Below are 18,851 nucleotides of genomic sequence, written 5' to 3' on the forward strand. Positions count from 1 at the left end.
CCTGAATGGAGCTGCAGAAAGACCCCGCAGGCCGGGGACTGAGCGGACACCACGAGGAGCCCGAGGCCCAGACGAGGACCCCGGTGCACCCACGCTGGCACCTGGCTCTCGGACTCCCAGCCTCCAGATCCGTAAGAAGTGAGCTTCTGTTGTTCATAAGCTGCCCAGTCTCTCATGTTTGCTTGCGGCACCCCAAAAGGACTAAAATAATTGAGCACAGCAGGAACTGGCAGCTTGCGGGCAATGCCCCCCAAAACGTGGAAAGAGGAGTAAGGCTGCTCTCTAGGGGTTCCACTCTGAGACTGTCACACCGTCAGCTGGAGAGGCAGAAAGTCATCAAACTGCACTTAAGACGGACTTGTTCTGCTGCAGGTAACTCACACTTCAATAAAACTGATCGGTTTCAGTTACCTTAGGGTGACTTCCCCAGCGGCTCAGACAGTAAAGCGCCTGCCTGCAATGTGGGAGAGCCGGGTTTGATCTCTGGGTTGGGAAGATCCCCTGGAGAAGGAAATGGCAACGCACTCCAGTATTCTTGCCTGGAGAAACCCTTGGACAGAGGAGGCTGGTAGGGTACCATCCATGGGGTCACCAAGCGTCAGATACGACTTCATCTTCTAGTTACCTTAAAGCAAGTTCTAGACCGGGATGGGAAAGGAGCGGACTGTGGCCAACCCGGAGCCCCTGCCCCGCTCAGGGAGCAGCCTCGGTCCATCAAGACCCCGGCCCAGCCCTGCCGCCCGGGACAGGACAGGATGTTATACAGGCAGCTGCAGAAGTCCCAGCAGGGCGTTATGTGCTGGGTTTAGTCACTCAGTCAGGTCCGACACTGCGACCCCATGGACTGTTGCCTGCCAGGCTCCCCTGTCCATGGGGATTCTCCAGGCGAGAATACTGGAGTGGGTCGCCACGTCCTCCTCTAAGGGACCTTCCCAACACAAGGATCAAACCCAGGTCTCCCACACTGCAGGTGAATTCTTTACTGACTGGGCCACCAGGGAATACAGACAGAGAGCAAACCTAGGGAACTTCAGGAGACCACTGCAGCTGACGATGCTCAAGGAAGCTACTCCAGCACAGGCCTGCTCACCAAAGTAAAAGCATGAAATATGCCCCAGGCCATCCAGTGAGGGGAAAAAAACATGTCACCACCCTTCTGCTGAGCTGAATGATCAGCGATGACAGTCCTGGTTTGACCTCACAGGGTCAGACACTCTCCTCCCAAATACAAGGGAGGAGCTAGTGACATGAGCCTGACTCAAAGAATGAGGAAGAGAGTGATCTTCCCCGCACCCCCCCCAACTTTCCTTTGATTATAAAACTGTAGCCCACTTATTCCTCGGGACAGCGCCCTCTTGCCTGACCACTTGCATCTCTCACAAGCGTCTTATATTAATAAATCTGCTTCTTGCCTATCACTTTGCCTCTCGCTGAATCCCTTCTGAGACACAAAGAACCTGAGCCTCAGTAAGTCTAGACACCAGGTGAGTGATTCTATTGAAAGAGGGTGGGTTCAGATCCCAGACTAGGTTTTAGCTGGGTTTGAGCAAAGTCGCGCTCAGAGGTGGGAAGTTTTGCTGCCACGCCTTGCAGGATTTTAAGAGAAACTGGAATTCTAGACTTTCTCATGAAATTAGATTTTTTCTTCCTAATGTTAGCAACAAATTAAAAGTTATCAAAATACTGTGTAGGCCAGATATAAGTGTCTGTGGGCCGTATTTGACCTGCAGGGCTCCTCCAAGCCCACTGCCTCAGAGACACAGACTAGGTGTAAGGTCAGATTGAAGGAAATCAAGCGGCTTTGAGAAGGGTGGTGGGAGCCCAGGACACAAGCCAGGCCCTCCCAGGGAGGGCTCTGCTCAGCGGCGGCCACGTGACAGATCTGGGCCCACCTCGCCAGGGCAGGACCACAGAGTCCTGTTCATCCAGCTCTATGCTTTGGAACTCACCTCTGACCTCAGCTTAGCTTCCTGGGCAGGCCCGCCTTTAGGGAGGGAACACACTGGCTCTAGCCCCAGGAGAGTCCCACCACAGGGAGGGCCGCAGCAGAGCCAGCAGAAATCAGAGCGGCCCCTCCCCCCGAGAGACAGTTGCACGTGGGTCTCCTGAGTTACTAGCTTGTTTCATCTCGTGAGCAATATGTCTGTGCCTTCCAAGATTGTTTTTCCCTTTTTCCTTAGGCTACCAGGAAGCTCATGGCCAAAACCTGAATGCTAAATTTAGTATAAGCAGAGCTTCTCAGCATGAATTTCTGCCTACTAACCCTACCTCTGTCCTCGTATCACTACCCTATTCCTTTTCCTTTCATCCTGATTTTATCCCTAGTTTTCTCGCTACGGGGACCAAGTAGAAAAAGAAGGGAACAAGGGGGTAACTCCTTCCCTTGTTTTGGATCACGCCATACTATGCTAAGACACTGCAGTCGTGTCCGCCTCTCTGTGACCCCATGGACTGCAGCGCAGCAGGCTCCTCTGTCCATGGGATTCTCCAGGCAAGAACACTGGAGCGGGCTGCCGTTGCCTTCTCCGGGGGGTCTTCCCAACCCAAGGATGGAGCCCATGTTTCGTGTCTCCTGTACTGGCAGGTGGGCTCTTTGCTAGGGCCAGCTGGAAGGCCCTGTCGTGGATCATGCAGCCAGACAAACGGATGTCGGAGCCTCACGGGGGTGCGAGCCCACCTGTCCTTCCCTTCCAGGACCGCAGCCATCTCCAGGTTCCCCTCGCGCATCTTCTTCATCTCTGAAAGCTTGCTTTCCAAGCTCAGTCGCAGAGCCTTCTCTGATTCTGTCCCAGCAAAGGCCTTTTCCAGTTCTGCTTGGGCGGCTTTCACATCCTAGAGTTAAATTAAATGCATTTGATGCAATTTTTCAATACAATTGGGAACATTTTGAAAGGAAATTGGATTAAAACATAAATATTTATGACTTTTTCTCCGGCACATTTCCCCTCCCTGAATTGTACTACACATGGGGAGAATCAGTAATAAATACATTCACCAGCCATTTTCCCCCTCTTATATCCTGAAGAGTAATAGGCATTTCCAGTGGAAAAGACTGTACAAGAACCAAATTTGGGGGTTTTGAAAAATCGGATCAATATTTACAGCTTCAACGAGTATGAAGAGAAATGTGCTTCTCGATCCCTAAACATACATAAACTCCTAAGAGTCACCATCATCTCCATACACACTCACGCCACACCCCACTGCCCCTCACTGCTTTTAGGATAATGACCACACGACTCGAAAGTACATTTTCTAAACCTCCAAGGTGATTTAGGTGGTGAGAAACTCTATGTTCTTCCTGAGAGCTCAGAGAAGCTAGAGGGAAATTGTCTAGATGGCGTGGGCAGCATCTGCGTGAGGGGAAAGGTCCCGGTGCTCAGGAAAGTGGCCCGACAGTGGGTCTGAATCTCCGAGCCCTCAGGCCAGCAGCCTCTGACTGCGCCAAAGAGGAAAGTCAGATCGAACTGGGCTCAAAACCCAGCTCTCCCACTTACTCACTGCGTGACCTCATGTAGCCCCTTAACCGCCCTAAGCCCATTAAGTGAAAGTGAGGTCGCTCAGTCGTGTCCGACTCTTTGCGACCCCATGGACTGGAGCCTACTGGGCTTCTCCGTCCATGGGATTCTCCAGGCAAGAATACTGGAGTGGGTTACCATTTCGTTCACCAGGGGATCTTCCTGACCCAGGGATCAAACCCGGGTCTGCTGCATTGGAGGCAGACGCTTTGACCTCTGAGCCACGAGGGAAGCCCTGAGCCCGTTTCCCAACCCGTAAGACAGGGATAGGAACCTCCCTGGCGGTCCAGGGACTTAGACTGAGAGCTCCCAGTGCAGGGGGCCAGGGTTCGATCCCTGGTCAGGGAACTAGAGCCCACATCCACAGCTGAAGATCCCACGTGCCTCAACTGGGGCCTGGTGCAGCCAAATAAATAATTAAATAAACAGAAAACAGAAAACGAATAAGCACCATCTCTCCAGGGTTGCTGGAGACTCTGTCGCATGCCTGCTGCGTGCCGGGAGGCTCCGAAAATGCTGGCTCCCCTCCCTACCCCCTCCAGTGTGTCCTCCACCACCACCTTCCCAAGAGGGCGAGAGCCTGGCGATCTCGATGGCAACTGGGGAAAACTTACCAATGTTCTGAACAAAAAACAGCAAAATCCGTTATTTGCTGAGTGCTTACTGATGCCGGGCTTTGAGCAAGGAGCTTTATTTATATTATCTGTGATCCTCACTCCACTCTAGGAAGTTACAGACTGAGAGACAGCCTAGGGCAGCTCAGCACGGAAGCTCTGCAGTCAGACCACCTGGAACCCGCTCTGCACCCGTGGCCCCAGGTTTTCATTCTCAAAGAGGGACAATTACCTCATACATTTACTGAAGGGATGAACGAAATCCGTGTAAGAAAAGGCTAAGAAACCCTTCTTAGGTGCGATGTATGGTGTCTCAGACATGGTAAGCCCCCCATAAATCGCTGGCTCACTGCAGTTTATTACAATTACTGTAGGGCAGGCACCTTCGGCCTCATTTCACAGACAAAGCAGCTGAGGCTCAAGGGGCAAATGTCTTCTCCAAGGTGACAAACTAGTGTCAGAGCAGGAACTCAACCCCGTACGTCAGTCAGGCTGTTGCCCTAAAACGCGGGGAAGCACTGAGCCGGGAAACCTAAGGTGGCTAAACCAAGGGATCACGTTTCCTGAAGTCTCAGAACTACATTTTAACTTCAGAATTTGTGCTCGAAAGAGTCTCCGTTTGCTTTCAGCTCAGCTGCTTATGATCCAGACTAGGTTCCCCGCCCCTTCTGCGCCAGGCTCCTCGTCGTTATTTTGGACCTACACCCGCCCTGGGGCTGCTGTGAACAGGAAGAATGGAAAAGACCATTATCAGCCGTAAAGCGCAGTACAAGCGGGTCTGCTGTTTCCATCCAGGTGTCACCTCCCCTCTTAGCTGCTCAGAAGAATCAAGGTCACAGGCAGAGAAAGAGGTGACATGACAGACTTCAAAGATCAAGAGCGACGGAGCTGCGGTCGTTCCTCAGGACCAGCTGAACATGGAGGAAAGCTTTCTAACACCTACAAGATAATGTATTTTGGCCAAGGAGCTTCCTGCCTCCCACCAGTCACGGGCAGCACCTGGCTGAGAGTCGGTGGGAGGAGGGGCTCCACGAGCGGCTCCCCGAGAAGAGGGGTCAGGGAGCACGGGCAGGATGGGGGCCGGAGGCTGGGCTCCGGGGGCCCAGGCCACGCGGCCACGCGAGTCGGGAAGCCTGGCTCCGGGCTGAGCTGTGTGGGCCCTCCCCTCGCCGGGCCTCAGCTTCCCTTCTGCAGAGACTGAACTAGACGAGAGGAAGGCTGGCGTGATAGCCAGAACACAGGCTTTAGAACCAGCAGCCGTAAGTCTGAATGGGCTTCCCTGGTGGCTCAGAGCTCAAGAGTCCACCTGCCAATGCGGGAGACGCAGGAGAGGCGGGTTTGATTCTGGGTCGGGAGGATCCCATGGAGTGGGAAAAAACTGCATCCCACTCCAGTATTCTCACCTGGGAAATCCCATGGACAGAGAAGCCTGGCGGGCTACAGTCTATGGGGTCACAAAGAGACAGACGCCACTTAGCAACTAAACAAGAATGTTTAAACGGGGCTTAAACTGGACTAGCGTTTCTGTCTGTCCTTCCGTGTCCGTGTCCTCACTGACAGGACACAGACAGTCAAGGTCGGCGTGCAGGGTACATGGGTACGGGTCCCATACCCACAGCGCCCAGAGCAGGGTTGGGGCCAGGAGGCACTCAGGAAGCGGGCTCTCGCTTCTGCTGACACCCTGACAGGTTACAGAGAAAAGGAACAAGATCCTGACCCCTCTGGTATGAACCCACTGTGAGGAACAATCTCCTCAGGGCTTACAGACTCGCCTCTTCTAAGAGGTGGATCCTCTTGGTTAGGACATCTTCGACCTGGCGGACCTTCTTCTGAGCATCTTCCTTCACCCGCTGAACTTCAGAGCTGCCCCCTCCGGCAAGGCTCTCCACCGCTTTGCTGTGAAAAGAGGCAAAGGCGTAAAACACACAAGAGTGGCATCAGATGGAGATTCCAGTGGCTCCAAAGAGACAAAGAATATTTGCTGGTCCCTTTTCCCACAGACCTGTGCTGAGCTTTTTTCTTTTTTTTTAATATTTGTAATTCACAAGCAGAAATAATGTAATATACGAATGTATTCAATCCGTCATGCAGTACACCACATTATATGCCAACTATATTTCAATTAAACATGCATATATGATATCTGCATATGTGTATATATGTGGTTTGTATACTATCCAGTGATTTCCTTAGGGTCAATTCCTAAAAACAGAATTACTAAGTTAAAGGATAAGCACATTTTCAAGACATCTGACAGCTACTGCCAAATTCCCCACCACAAAACTTCCGATAAAGCACACCTCCACCACTGGCAGGAAAGGCAGAGAGCCGGTGTGCGAACCAGTGTGCAAGGAGCAGAATGCTGGGGGGCTCCCGTGGCGGCCCAGTGGCCGAGACACTGTGCTGCCGCTGCAGACACTGTGCGCCGCTGCAGGGGGCACACGCTCAAGCCCTGGCCAGGGGCCGAACACGCCGCCTGGTACAGCCACAGAGAAGAGAGCACAGGGGCCAGGCAGCAGAGAGAACAAACCTGAGGGGAAAGGTCAGCCACTGGAAGGAAAGCGCCTCAAAGCCTGCACGTCCCTGAGCACCAGCAGTGACTGCGGGCCCCAGGGGAGGAGGTCACCCACTCCCCATGCCCCCCCCCCCCGCCTCCAACGCAAAGCCAGAGCTCGTGCCACGGGGCGTCACGGGGCGCCCACTCCGCCTGACCAGCGGCGGTGGGGCTGGCACTCCAGAACCAGACACGGGGCCACCACCACTGATGGCCTTTCCTTTTGGTTCTCAAAAGAGAAAAACAGAGTCAGATGTGAATTTCTGAGACACAGACTCAGAGCAGTTCTCATCAGATTTCCAAAGTGACTGCGGATTTCCGGAAGGCAGAGAAATAAAGCAAACGGCTCCACCTAAAGCTCGATTCTCAGAAACACGGCAAGAGAAGAAATCTATTCACTGCCAGCCTCCCATGCCCTACTTTAAGGGTATATAACATTTTTCCAACCGGGAGCCACGTGAGCAGACACTCTCATGCGCAGGCCACGTGCGCTTCTGACTGAGAGCGATGGCGAGTCAAGAGGGCCGTGCTTGCCGCCCACGTCTCAGACACAAGTCGCTGCAAACACAGCCTCCATTCCCATCTCGTTCCCTGCTACCAACAGGCCTTCAGACTCCATTCCTGTCTCGTTCCCTGCTACCAACAGGCCTTCAAAGCTGCCCCTCCCCCGTGTCATGATATCATTTTAATGGAATTCATTGTGAATAACTGCGAAGAAAGAACAGGGGCTCTGCGGCTGAACAGATCTGCTTCCAAATTTTGACTCTATTACGTCCTCAGTGTGACTCTGGCTAAACTACCTCTTACACCTCAGTTTCCTCATTTGAGAAATGAGATGATTACCTCTCAGAACTAACGCGCTAACATGCGTGTCGCTCCTCTGATCTGAGTGATGCCTGCCAGCCTGCGAGGACGGAGGTGCTGGCCCCTGCTGAGCGGCTCTGAGAGGCCTCGCTGCCCACCTCAGCGGGTGTCAGAGCTGAGGAAAGACCCTCCGGGCTGGGACTAAGGCCACCATGGCCACCTCCCAATTGATGCCATGAGATGTCCTCAGCCCCCCGCCCAATCCCCTCCATCATTTCCTGATCAGGACAGTCTGGGATTCACTCAAGAGGCATTATACATGGCTGAAAGGTTTCTGTTTTAAAATCTTTCCCCTCCTGAGCCTTGAGCACAGGACTTTTCCAGTCCTGAACTTTCACTGACTACCACAAATGTTTTACCCCTTCAGTTTTACAGGAACTTCTCTGGACATCCCTGGAGGTTCAGACGGTTAAGCGTCTGTCTACAATGTGGGAGACCCGGGTTCGATCCCTGAGTTGGGAAGATCCCCTGGAGAAGGAAATGGCAGTCCACTCCAGTACTATTGCCTGGAAAATCCCATGGACAGAGGAGCCTGGTGGGCTGCAGCCGTGGGGTCGCAAAGGGTCGGATACGACTAAGCGACTTCACTTTCACTTTCTCTAGAAAACAGCTCGCTCCATCGCCCTCCCCTCCACCCCGCACCTCCTCCCCCCACAGCCAGCAAGTGCAAATTCCAGCCCCGCAGTCTGAATCACACACATGGTCAAGAGGCGGACTACAATTTTTAACAAGTACTGGCATTATTCAATTCGGTTGCATTTTAGTTACGCCACTAAAATGTATTCCCAATAATAAATGTTCCAACTTTTCATTTATCATCTTTGTATTTTACAGTTACTGTAGCAATAAAATGTATACTCGGCAGTATGGTGCAATTTTCCCCTACTAATGGAATTATTATTTTTGTTTGTGTTTTAAAGCCACAGAGATAAAATTTACTCCTGACAATGTGTCTGCTTTTGCTCTTAATGCCCCCGTACTGTAACTGAGAAATGTAATAACAGAAAGCCAGAAAACATATATGTTCACTGCACGGCGAGGTGGAGCGAGCTCCAGGGAGATCAGCCCAGTTCTGCTGCCAGAAGAACTGGGCAAGTCCTCCCATCCGCTGAGCCTCAGTTTTCTCTTCACTCAAATGGGAATCCTGGCTGCCTCAAATAGCTGTTATAAAATCAGATGCAATAAAGCATGTCAAGTGCCAGGCCTAGGATCTGGGCTAAAGTAGGACCTCAATAAATGTTAGTTCTTGGAAGGTAGGAGGGAAGCTCAAGAAGGAGGGGTTACATGTAAACTTACAGCTGAGTCACACTGCTATACACTGCAAAGCAATTATCTTCCAATTAAAAATACACTTTTAAAAACATGTTAGTTCTCTCCTTTCTTTATAGAAACTTCTCTTTACAGAATCTGGCACAAGAGATGAGACAGACAGCAAGACCGAAGGAGAGAAAGGGTTTAGAGAAGCGGCTCTAACCCAGCTTTCCACCCAATACAAGAAAGAACTTTTCTGGGAACACCACCCTCGGTATTCTTTTTAACCCTCAACATTGCCTCTTGGTTCTTCCTATCCTAGTTATGGTTCTTTAGGAAAAGCGAGGGCTTTTCCTGTAATAGACGCTGGGCAGTTCGGGGCCAGGACAAGTACCTTCAGCAGGTGCTTGGTGGACGCAGCGCAGAGCCACAGCGGGTCATCCGCACAAAGGCCCCGGGAAACAGGAAGAGCGCAGAGGCCAAGACTCAGAAGCCGAAGACCCGGCCGCTGGCCAGGGCCCCTGCCTTTCCACGGGCCTGCCTCCACTCAGGTAGGGGACCAGACTCGGGGCCTTGGGAGGTGTACAGTCATGCTGGAGAAGCGAGAATCACACACAGGAAGATCAAGCACCCGAAACTTAGCGCTGGGCTACAAGTCAGGGACTCGAGTCCTAATTCCAGCTCTGCTCTTCATAAGCGGTTTTGCTGCGCTCTCTCCCTTCTCCAGACCTGAATTCCCCTCCTCGACGAAAAGGAGGTTTTGCCGAGAAAGCTGCCTAGCTGCCAGGATAATGCTGGAAGGCGAATGAACCTGAAAGCATCTTATCAACGGTGAAGTGTGACATGCACATGGGATCGTCACTGTGGCCAGAGGAGTCGGCGGAGAGGCTGAGGTGTGGGCCGCAGGCAGCCACGGGACTCAACCTGGGCCTCTATGGCGGGGAGGCGACCGCAGAGTCAGCGGGGCGGCAGAGGACGGGAAGCGGAGAAGTCCCGCCAGGGCAAAGCCAGAGCGACGGGGCAGGGCATGCTCAGTATCTGCGCGCCACTTGGGATGAGGCGCTGGCGGACAGCGAGCTGGAGCAGTGGAGTCGCTGTGAATATCCTTATGTAGAAACTCTGCCCTGGGAGGCTTCCTTGACGTCACCCTGCCCACCCCTTACCCAGCCCTGTGGACTCTGCTTCCCAAACGTCCACCCAATCCCCACCAACAGCTCATCACGAGTCTCTCAGCTCAGCTACTGAACTCGCCTCCTAACTTGCCTCCCTGCCTCCACCCCGGCTCCCCCAACAGAACATTCCCCACTCAGCCTCCAGAGTGACCTTTTTTAAAAAAAAAAACAAAACAAAGCCCTGATTGTGTCAGTGGCTTTAAACTCATGACTGTTTTCCGTGGGATCTCAGGGTAAAGACCAAAATCTCTAGCGTGGCCTCAAGACCCTGCAAGACAAGCCCGAGCCCCAAGGCTTGCTGGGTCACCTGAGACGTGCACACCCCCTTCTCCTCCGAGACTCTCCCCTCTTCCCCCTGGTTAAGGCCTACCTGCCCCCAGGTCTCATCGCAAACGCTGCCTTCCCGGCCACAGACCTCTAGTTACGCACCTACGGCCGCTGCACTTACTCTCACGGCGCCCTTTCTTCTCTGAGCTCTTTTCCCAATTTGTATTTACAGATCTATAATTCCAAGTATTTGATCCCCATCACTGCTTCCAGAATGTAAGCCCACCTGTCTGTCTGGATCACCGCTCTATTCTCAGGAACCTAGGCCGGTACCGCACGTAACAACTGCTTGAGAAATATTTTCTGAATAAATTAATTAAGCTGATCAGATCAAGAAAGGGCCCCAAACTCCAGTCTAGGCACTTGGGGAATCGATGCATACAAACGTGGGCACCCGCCACGGAATGCTCAGCCCAGGGTGCTGGTATCCAGGTGTGCGCGTGGCCTTTGTGAGTCTGGGTCTCCACGTACACACGCCTGGCTAGAAACAAGTCCTGGCCAAGATCCGCAGCAGGCAGGGGCTGAGTAGGCAACAGACAGAATTCTACCACTGGTTTCCCGGCTTGGTGAAGTCGATTTGACTCCCTGCCCAGAGAACGATGTTGCTTCCAAACAACGACAAAAGCAACCAACGAAAACGACGGATTAAGGGAGCCCCTGGCAGCCCAGTGCTTAGGGCTCGGTGCTTTCGGTGCCGTGGGCCCGGGCTCCATGCGAAACCAAGAGCCCGCAAGCCACCCGGCAAAGAAAAGGGAAAAACAAGCACCACCACCAGCGGGCAGTGTGGTTCATTCATTCATCCATCTCTCACCCACTGAGAAGACACCACGCGTGCAGGGTCGGCGCAGCCCCGAGAAGCCTGGCCCGGGGCCCTCTAGTCTCCCCGAGCCCACAGCCGTCCACACTGGCTGCTGGCTGGGAGACGGCAACAGGGACCGTGGAGCCCGGCCCAGCGCAGCGCAGCTGTGGGCGTTTCAGCCACTCGGTCATGTCCATCTCTTCGTGACCCCGTGGACAGCAGGACCCTCTGTCCATGGGATTTCCCAGACAAGAATACTGGAGTGGGTTGCCATTTCCTTTTCCAGAGGATCTTCCCAACGCGGGGATCGAACCTGCATCTCCCGCCTTGCAGGCAGACTCTTTACCACTGAGCCCCTGGGGACGCCCTCGCAGTGCCGCTTGCCCCAGGCAGCCGTGGAGCTCCGCCGCCAGGACCGCCAAAGCATGACCACGCGAACTTCCAGTCGGGCCCTCGGTGGGTCAGCTCCAGGAAGACTTCATCATCTCGCAAGTGAAACTCGGCCCACTCCCATGCCGCCCCCGTACTCATAAATGCCCTCTGTTGTTGCGCCCCCATCACACCCCGTCTACATGCTCACCACTGCCCGTGTGCACTGAGTAAAGTCTCTTTTCAAATCCTCAGCACATATACCTACGAAATGCTTATGAATGAATGAATGACCAATTGAAACACAGACTCTTCTCCGAACTGTGACTGCTGTTCAATAAATATTTAAATTAATTCACTAATTAATTGATTAAAATAATAGTTTTCGATTTGTTTAATGCAATAGAGCCCTTCCTTTAATGAAATACTACAAGGGATCCTAGTACAAAACACACACGCAAAAATTAGCTACTCTGGCTGACGCCCCACACTCTGCCCCTGAGCCTCACCCACCTCGGGGCTCCCTCTAAGGCTCCAAGGCCCTCGGCCTTTCACGGCGATGAAAACGAACGAGCTGCGGAGGTCACTGACAATACAGCTGGATCGCACAGACACATCGCTAAGAAAGAGGCCAGACGACTGCTGTTCTCTAAGTTCAAAAACAGGCAGGGCTGAGCAACGCGGGTGCCCGCGGTGAGCCAGGGGTGAGCTCTGTGAAGGAGTGTAAGTTCCGGGAGCACAGAGGAAACGTCCAGGGGCCTGACGACCTTCTGGTCTGTGGTCTGGACGGTGGCCCCATAGCCGTGCTCGCTCCATGAAAAGCAACGCGCTGCACACTTACCATCGGCGCATTTTCCTGTGTCATGTTTTTGTAACATGCTTATAGGAGATGGTTAGATAGATGAGATACTTAGCATCACCGGCTCGATGGACATGAGTTTGAGCAAACTCTGGGAGATGGTGAAGGACAGGGAAGCCTGCCGTGCTACAGCCCATGGGGTCGCAAGGAGTTTTAAAAGTTTGTTCAAAAAAATAAATAAAAATGAAAGCTCCTCAGGGTACTGAGAGCTTAGAAACACAAGGCTCTCCTCTCCTAGTGCGACCAGCCGCCACCACCGCCAAGCCCAGGTGATGAGGACAGGTACTCACGAGGCTTGGATGAGCAGCCGCTCTCTCTCCTGCAGCTCCCGCTTCAGGCTCTCTACTTCCACCTTGAGCTCGATGTTCTTCGGGACAAGATGAGAAGAGAAGAGAAATGTGTGAGACACGGGCCATCCGAATGCCTTTAGTGGGGAACCCGCCTTCAGCGTGAACTGGCTCCAACGCTCTTAACGGATACGATGCTCTTAATGGGCAGATGTTAGATTCAAACCCTCATTAGCCTCAGGGCACAGGGAAAAGGGGGTTATTAAACACTGGTGGGCTCCAAAGAAAGCCCTGGATTTCTCAAGGCTTGGAACAATTATGCAAATATTCCAAGCGTCTAACAGCCAGAGCACTCAAACACTGAGGCATAAATGTCATACAAGTGAGGCTGATTTAAAAATTGTTTGCCCTCCGCCAAGCAAATTTACAAGCAATTCTGCAGTTTGTTTTTCCGATTCCAAGGCAATTACTTCTGGTTGTTTACAATCATGCATGTGGTGGTTGGAGCAGTGGGAATGTGTTGCAGCTTCAAAAAAAACATGCGGATGGGAAGCCACATCACTGCCTGTCTCATTTCAGTGTGAGATTTCGGGGGACCCCCTTCCCAAAGAGCCGCGACTGCATGGGGCCTGCTGCCTGGAGGGGGCACCATAGGGCTCTCCAGCCAGCTTCCTCTTCACTGACCGAAACAAAGGGAGACCCACAGGGCCTTGGGCTTGCAACTCCGGTGACAGCCCCAAGGCAGGATCTTGGCACATGGACCACAACATGAGGCTGTGGGGCAGGGACAGGCTCGGAGAACCAGTCATCAACGTCCTCAGATGGGTTAGATGAATTCACCCAGCACAGAGGCGGGTCCAAGTGTGTGGTCTGCGGAGGGCTGCTGTAAATCCAAGATTTCTCTAACCCTGTACCTGCTTTATCCTAATAATGTACACCAACCTGACATTCTATTCCCTAATACACGTGTATCATTGTAAAGATTTACAATCTCAGAGGACATGCCTCCCTCCTTTCAGCCAAACAGCCCCAATGGGTAGGGCACCCCTGACGGAGAAGTCTGCCAGAATGGGAAGGCCACGGCCTTGGGACTTGAGGACTATTCAGTCGCTCGGTCATGTCTCACTTTTTGCAACCCCGAGAACTGCGGCACGCCAGGCCCCCCTGTCCTTTACTATGTCCCAGAGTTTGCTCAGACTCATGTCCATTGAGTCAACGATGCCAGACCTGGCTTCGGATTCTGTCTCCACTCGCTACTGGGCAGAAACTGCGCTGAGTCAGTGGATGCTCGTCCACTCGTCCCTTCACGTGACAGACACACACCAACCCCTGTGACAGGCCGAGCACCGGCTAAGCGTCGAGGCCGCCGTGGTAGGCAAGGCAGACTTCCTGCTCACAGCCAACACTAAAGCACAAGTGGGAGCCTGTAATTGACCTTCGAAACACAGGCCCACGGGACTTCCCTGATGGTCCAGTGGCTAAGAGTCCTCACTCCCAACGCAGGGGGCCCAGGTTCGATCCCTAGTCAGGGAACTAGAGTCTGCAAGCTACAACGAAAGACCTTGGATGCTGCAACAACAAAGACCCCATGAGCCGCAGGACGCAGACAAATAAATAAACATTAAAAGAAAAAAAAAGAGCTCTCCTCACAAAGGGGGGAAAAATCTTAGAAAGGAAAAGGAGGAAACAGTCCTCACTGCCCTCTCAGATCCCTCCGGGGTCACACGGCAAACACGAGGCCCAGCTGCCCTGGTGGATTCGAGGACTGGGTGAGCTAACAAACGAGACGCGGCGAGGAGACAGGCTCAGGCGGCGTTGTTTTCTTCGCCACCAAACAACGGAGAGTAAGGAAGTCATCTCTGCAGAACTTTTCCTGGAAAAACCTGATCTCTGCATAAAGGACACTTGAGTGTCAGCGCACAACGTCTTCAACCGTGGTTTTGGGAAAACTGTAGAAACCCCTTCAAAGAGAAGATTCCTCTTCCAGCTCTCCAAAGGGCAGAGAGCTTCTACGTAATAGGTGACATCATATGTTCTAAGTGATTTGCTTTCTGATGAAGCAACTGGCAGCCCCAGACCAGCGAATTTACAAGACTACACAGCTAACATGTCCGCGATATTATTCTTTGCAAGCCTGATACTTCAAGCTATAAACTTGGTGATCAAGCTATATACATGGTGACCGAATTTTCTAAACCGAAAATCAAGACACCATATAAGTATCAAACTGAATATCATTATAAAAAAGAATGAAGAAGCTCTTAAACCACTATTAAGGAAACATATACAAGATATTGTTAATATCAAAGCAGAACATGCTCACATTTATGTGAAGAGGGCATTGATACATAATATACACACAGGCAACGGCTGCTTGCAGACACATAACCAGGAGACAAGGATGGAAGAAAGTCTTTCCAGTGTATACCTTCTATATGTTTTGATTCTGAACCATGTACATCCATCCAAAAAATTAAAATTTAAATAAAAGTACAATCAAATCAACCCATCTAGCCAAGCAGTGGAAAACGAAGAGCTGAAACCACACAGCACGGTGAGGCCGGCAGACCCAGGGTCAAAGCCCACCTTCCTGGGCAGCGACATGACAGCAAGCACGTTACTGATCTTTCCTGAGCTTCAGTTTCCTCTCCTGCAAGATAAAGATCATTTCCACGGGACAAGCCTGTCTTGAGAATTAAAAGAAGATGATGAAGGTAGAAACACCCAGGACAGGTGCCCGGCCAGGAGGAAGCAGCTTCCTTCTTTTCGATTTCCTTACACCCATATCTGTCCTGAGGCACATGACAATCACACATAAGCGGGAAATACTACAGATGACAGGCTTTTTTATTTTTTAATTTTGATTGCATCACCACATCTTTCCCAAAAGGGAGAGATCCTCATTGCCTTTCTCTCCCACAATAAAGGAAACAAAAAATTGGGTCTTCAGGGACAAGGGAGCTTTTTAATTCTTGAAAAGGCTCAGAAGTACAATACAATCTGTCTTCAAGACAAGTCCATTTAAGTCCACCCACTAAAACTCAAGGAGCGTTCATTTTCCTCCTTCAAAAGTTTCCACTGGTGCAAACTTCAGAAGAGGAAAAAAAATGGAATAAGTCTCAGGCCAAGGGCTAATCTCCTACAGAAAGTCAAGAAAGGGACACTAAATTACTGTTTGTACTCCTGCCTTTTCAAGAGAGCCAAGTTCTTTTTTCAACTCCCAGAACCACGGTTTGTTTTCAGGCAGAGGCCTCCAGGTCAAGGCTTGAGATAGGAACAGGCTGTAAGCAAGGAATAGAGTTGTTTCACAGGAAAAAATGACGACCCTAACTTTGGGCTGCCGATGGAAGCCTCAGTAAGACATGACGATCCCTGTCGAGGGCTGACTGTGTGCTGAGGCTTTTCATCTACCAACTCATTTTAATCCACACAAATAACCCCAGGACAGAGGGGTTATCACTTAACTCTGGAAGCAAGCCCAGACAGCTGAAGGGACTTGCCTACAGTTACACAAGCTAGTGAGTAACAACAGGATTCAATTCCAAAGACATGCCACCATTTCACTCTTTGTCTCAATTATAAATAATGAGAAAACAGCAATTGAGATATGGTAAGTCAGAATTCCATTCTAAGAAGAGAGAAAGACTCCATTAAAATTAATCTTGTATCGCTTTGCTTAGTATTAAGGTCATTCTATTATCTTTACGGTCCCTGTAATCAATCCAAATGAAGGGAAAGCAGCGCTATCTATTCCTGCCAAGTTTGGGAACAAACATTAATGGAGCTGCTGCTTCGAATGGCCACGAGGAAGGACGCCGGGCGGGGCACTCACGGTTTTGCAGGCGCGCTCCGAGCGGCCGCCACGCTCCCGCTGCAGGCTTTCCTCGAGGAAATAGATGCGGAGCTTGAGGTTAAAGTTTTCTTTCTTCAGTTCAGTGATTTGCTAGAAAATAAGCACACAGGGGTTACGGGAAGTGAGGGCTGAGGGACGAGGCCTGCACGACGCCCTCGGCTTCCAGGGCTACAAAGAGAGGAAGAGCTCAGCTCTGCTACAGCCGCCCAAACCCAGGATTAGGAGCCAGATGTGGGACAGTCTGAGCATGGAATGAATGGTGACTGAGTGCAGAGAGAGAGCTCATGACTCCACACCGAAAGCGAGTTAGTAAAGGAAAGGAAAGGAAGAGGGGAAGCTCTTCTTTACAAAAGAAATCAAGTTAATAAACGGAGAGAGGAGCAGGAAGAGAGAAGCCCCATTACACAACTGCTAACGTCGACTAACACACACACCCACGGAGAAATAAACGGCTCGGGCCGAGATCAGCACACAAACGCACGGGGTGAGAGAGCTGGAGGGCACGGTATTCCCACCCTCTCAAGAGCGTCACCCCACAGATGGCTTATCATTCAGGAAAACATATCGTCACGATGTAGAAGCCTAGCAGACATCACCCTAATCAACAGAATATATTACTACGACCCCGGGTGGGGCAGACTGACATGCTGTGCCTCCTGAACTGAGCCACTGAGAGTAAGCAATTTCATTTAAAAATGCTAAAATACCTATAATCTTCTCTCTTTTTTTTTGGGGGGGGGGGGGTGCAACTTAACGGCTTGTGAGATCTTATTTCCCCAACCAGGGAACTGAACCTGGACCCTGGCAGTTAAAGCACCAAGTCCTAACCACTGGACTGCCAAGCAATTCCCAAAATACCTACAACCTTTAACCTACAACTAATCAAGAGTTGTCGGACTTCTCTGGTGGCATAGCAGATAAAATCCGCCTGCCAATGCAGGGAGCGTGGACTCAATCCCTGGTGCAGCAAGCTTCCACCCGCCGTGGAGCAGCTAGGCCCGCACCTACTGAGCCTGAGTGGGGCAGCCGCTGAAGCCCGTGAGCCCGGGGCCTGTGCTCCGAGACGGGAGAAGCCACGCCGCGAGGAGCCCTCACACCTCCACCACACCTCGCCGCCGACCAGAGAAAAGAGCCTGCGCACAGCAAGGGAGACCCAGGGCAGCCAGACATAACCGCGAATGAACACAGCTTTTCTTGACACGTTTGATCAAGAGTAGTCAATCAGACAAATCCAAATTGAAGGGCGCCCTGCAGACAACAGACTCGGACTCTCCAGAAATCTTCATGACAATCTCAAGACAAAAAGGACTGGGGGACTCTCCTAAATGAATGGAAGTAACAGAGGCCTGACTACGAAGTACAATAAAATCATACAGAGACTCTTGAAATCTTTTTACGCTCTATGGAGACAGCTGGGGGACTGTGAATAACAACTTTCCACCAGGCAAGAGTAGTGTGAGTTTGTAAGAGAATGTCCTAAGCAAGAAATTCACGCTGAAGTTCTCAAGGGTGCTGTCATAATATCTGCAATTAGCACCCTAATGAGGGGGCAAGGAGAGGAAAAGAGATAAAGTAGATGTAACCAATTTAAAAGAACTGAAATCAAACTATATTCCCTGACCAGAATGGACATAAACTTAGAAATCAACAACAGAAAGAAAACTGGGAAATTCCCCAGTACTTGGAAATGAAATAGCACATCTCTAAACAATCTACAGGCACAAGAGGAAATCAAAACATATTTTGAATAAATGAAAATGAAAATGAATCAAAATTTGTCGGATGCAGTTAGAGTAATATTTAGAGGGAAACTTATACTATTAAATGCTTTAGAAAAGAAAAAATATACAAGATAGCTCGGTTGATAAAGAATCCACTGCACTGCAGGAGACCCTGGGTCGACAACTCCGCTGGAGAAGGGACAGGCTGCCCACTCCTGTGTTCCGGTCTGGAGAAGTCCATGGACTGTATAGCCCGTGAAGTCGCAAAGAGTCAGACACAACCGAGCAACTTTCACTCACAAGGAGCTGCCATGCAGCACAGGGAACTCCGATCAGCGCTCTGCCACGAATCTCAGTGCTTCTTCCCCACGTAGAGTCACTGTGTGTGTTCTACATGGACACGCACGTGGTTCACTTTGCTGTACAGCGGAAACTAGCACGGCACTGTGAACCAGCCACACTCCAATAAAAATAATTGTTTTTCAAAAAGAATATTTCAAATTGATAATCTAAGCTTCTATTTTAGGAAACCACGAAAAGAGCAAAATAGACCCAAAGCAAAAAGAATGAAGAAGATAATAAACATAAGAGCAGAAACCAGTGAAAAGGAAAAGAGGAAACAACAAGCAAAAATCACTTTTAAAAGATGGCTCTTTCAAGCGA

General features: G+C 51.1%; 1 protein-coding gene across 1 annotated transcript in view; it reads right to left on the minus strand.

Annotated features, from left to right (window-relative positions):
• Window positions 1-18,851, minus strand: part of CDK5RAP2 (CDK5 regulatory subunit associated protein 2) — a 180,402-nt gene that overhangs the window by 132,588 nt on the left and 28,963 nt on the right. Inside the window, exons 4-7 of the mRNA XM_052644504.1 lie at window positions 16,447-16,557; window positions 12,618-12,694; window positions 5,905-6,028; window positions 2,678-2,832 (exon numbers count right to left, since the gene is read on the minus strand). Of these exons, the coding sequence (XP_052500464.1) occupies window positions 2,678-2,832; window positions 5,905-6,028; window positions 12,618-12,694; window positions 16,447-16,557 (467 nt within the window). The remainder of the gene's footprint in view (window positions 1-2,677; window positions 2,833-5,904; window positions 6,029-12,617; window positions 12,695-16,446; window positions 16,558-18,851) is intronic.

Source organism: Budorcas taxicolor, chromosome 8 (genome assembly GCF_023091745.1).
Source record: "Budorcas taxicolor isolate Tak-1 chromosome 8, Takin1.1, whole genome shotgun sequence".
In the NCBI taxonomy this organism is placed as follows: domain Eukaryota; kingdom Metazoa; phylum Chordata; class Mammalia; order Artiodactyla; family Bovidae; genus Budorcas; species Budorcas taxicolor.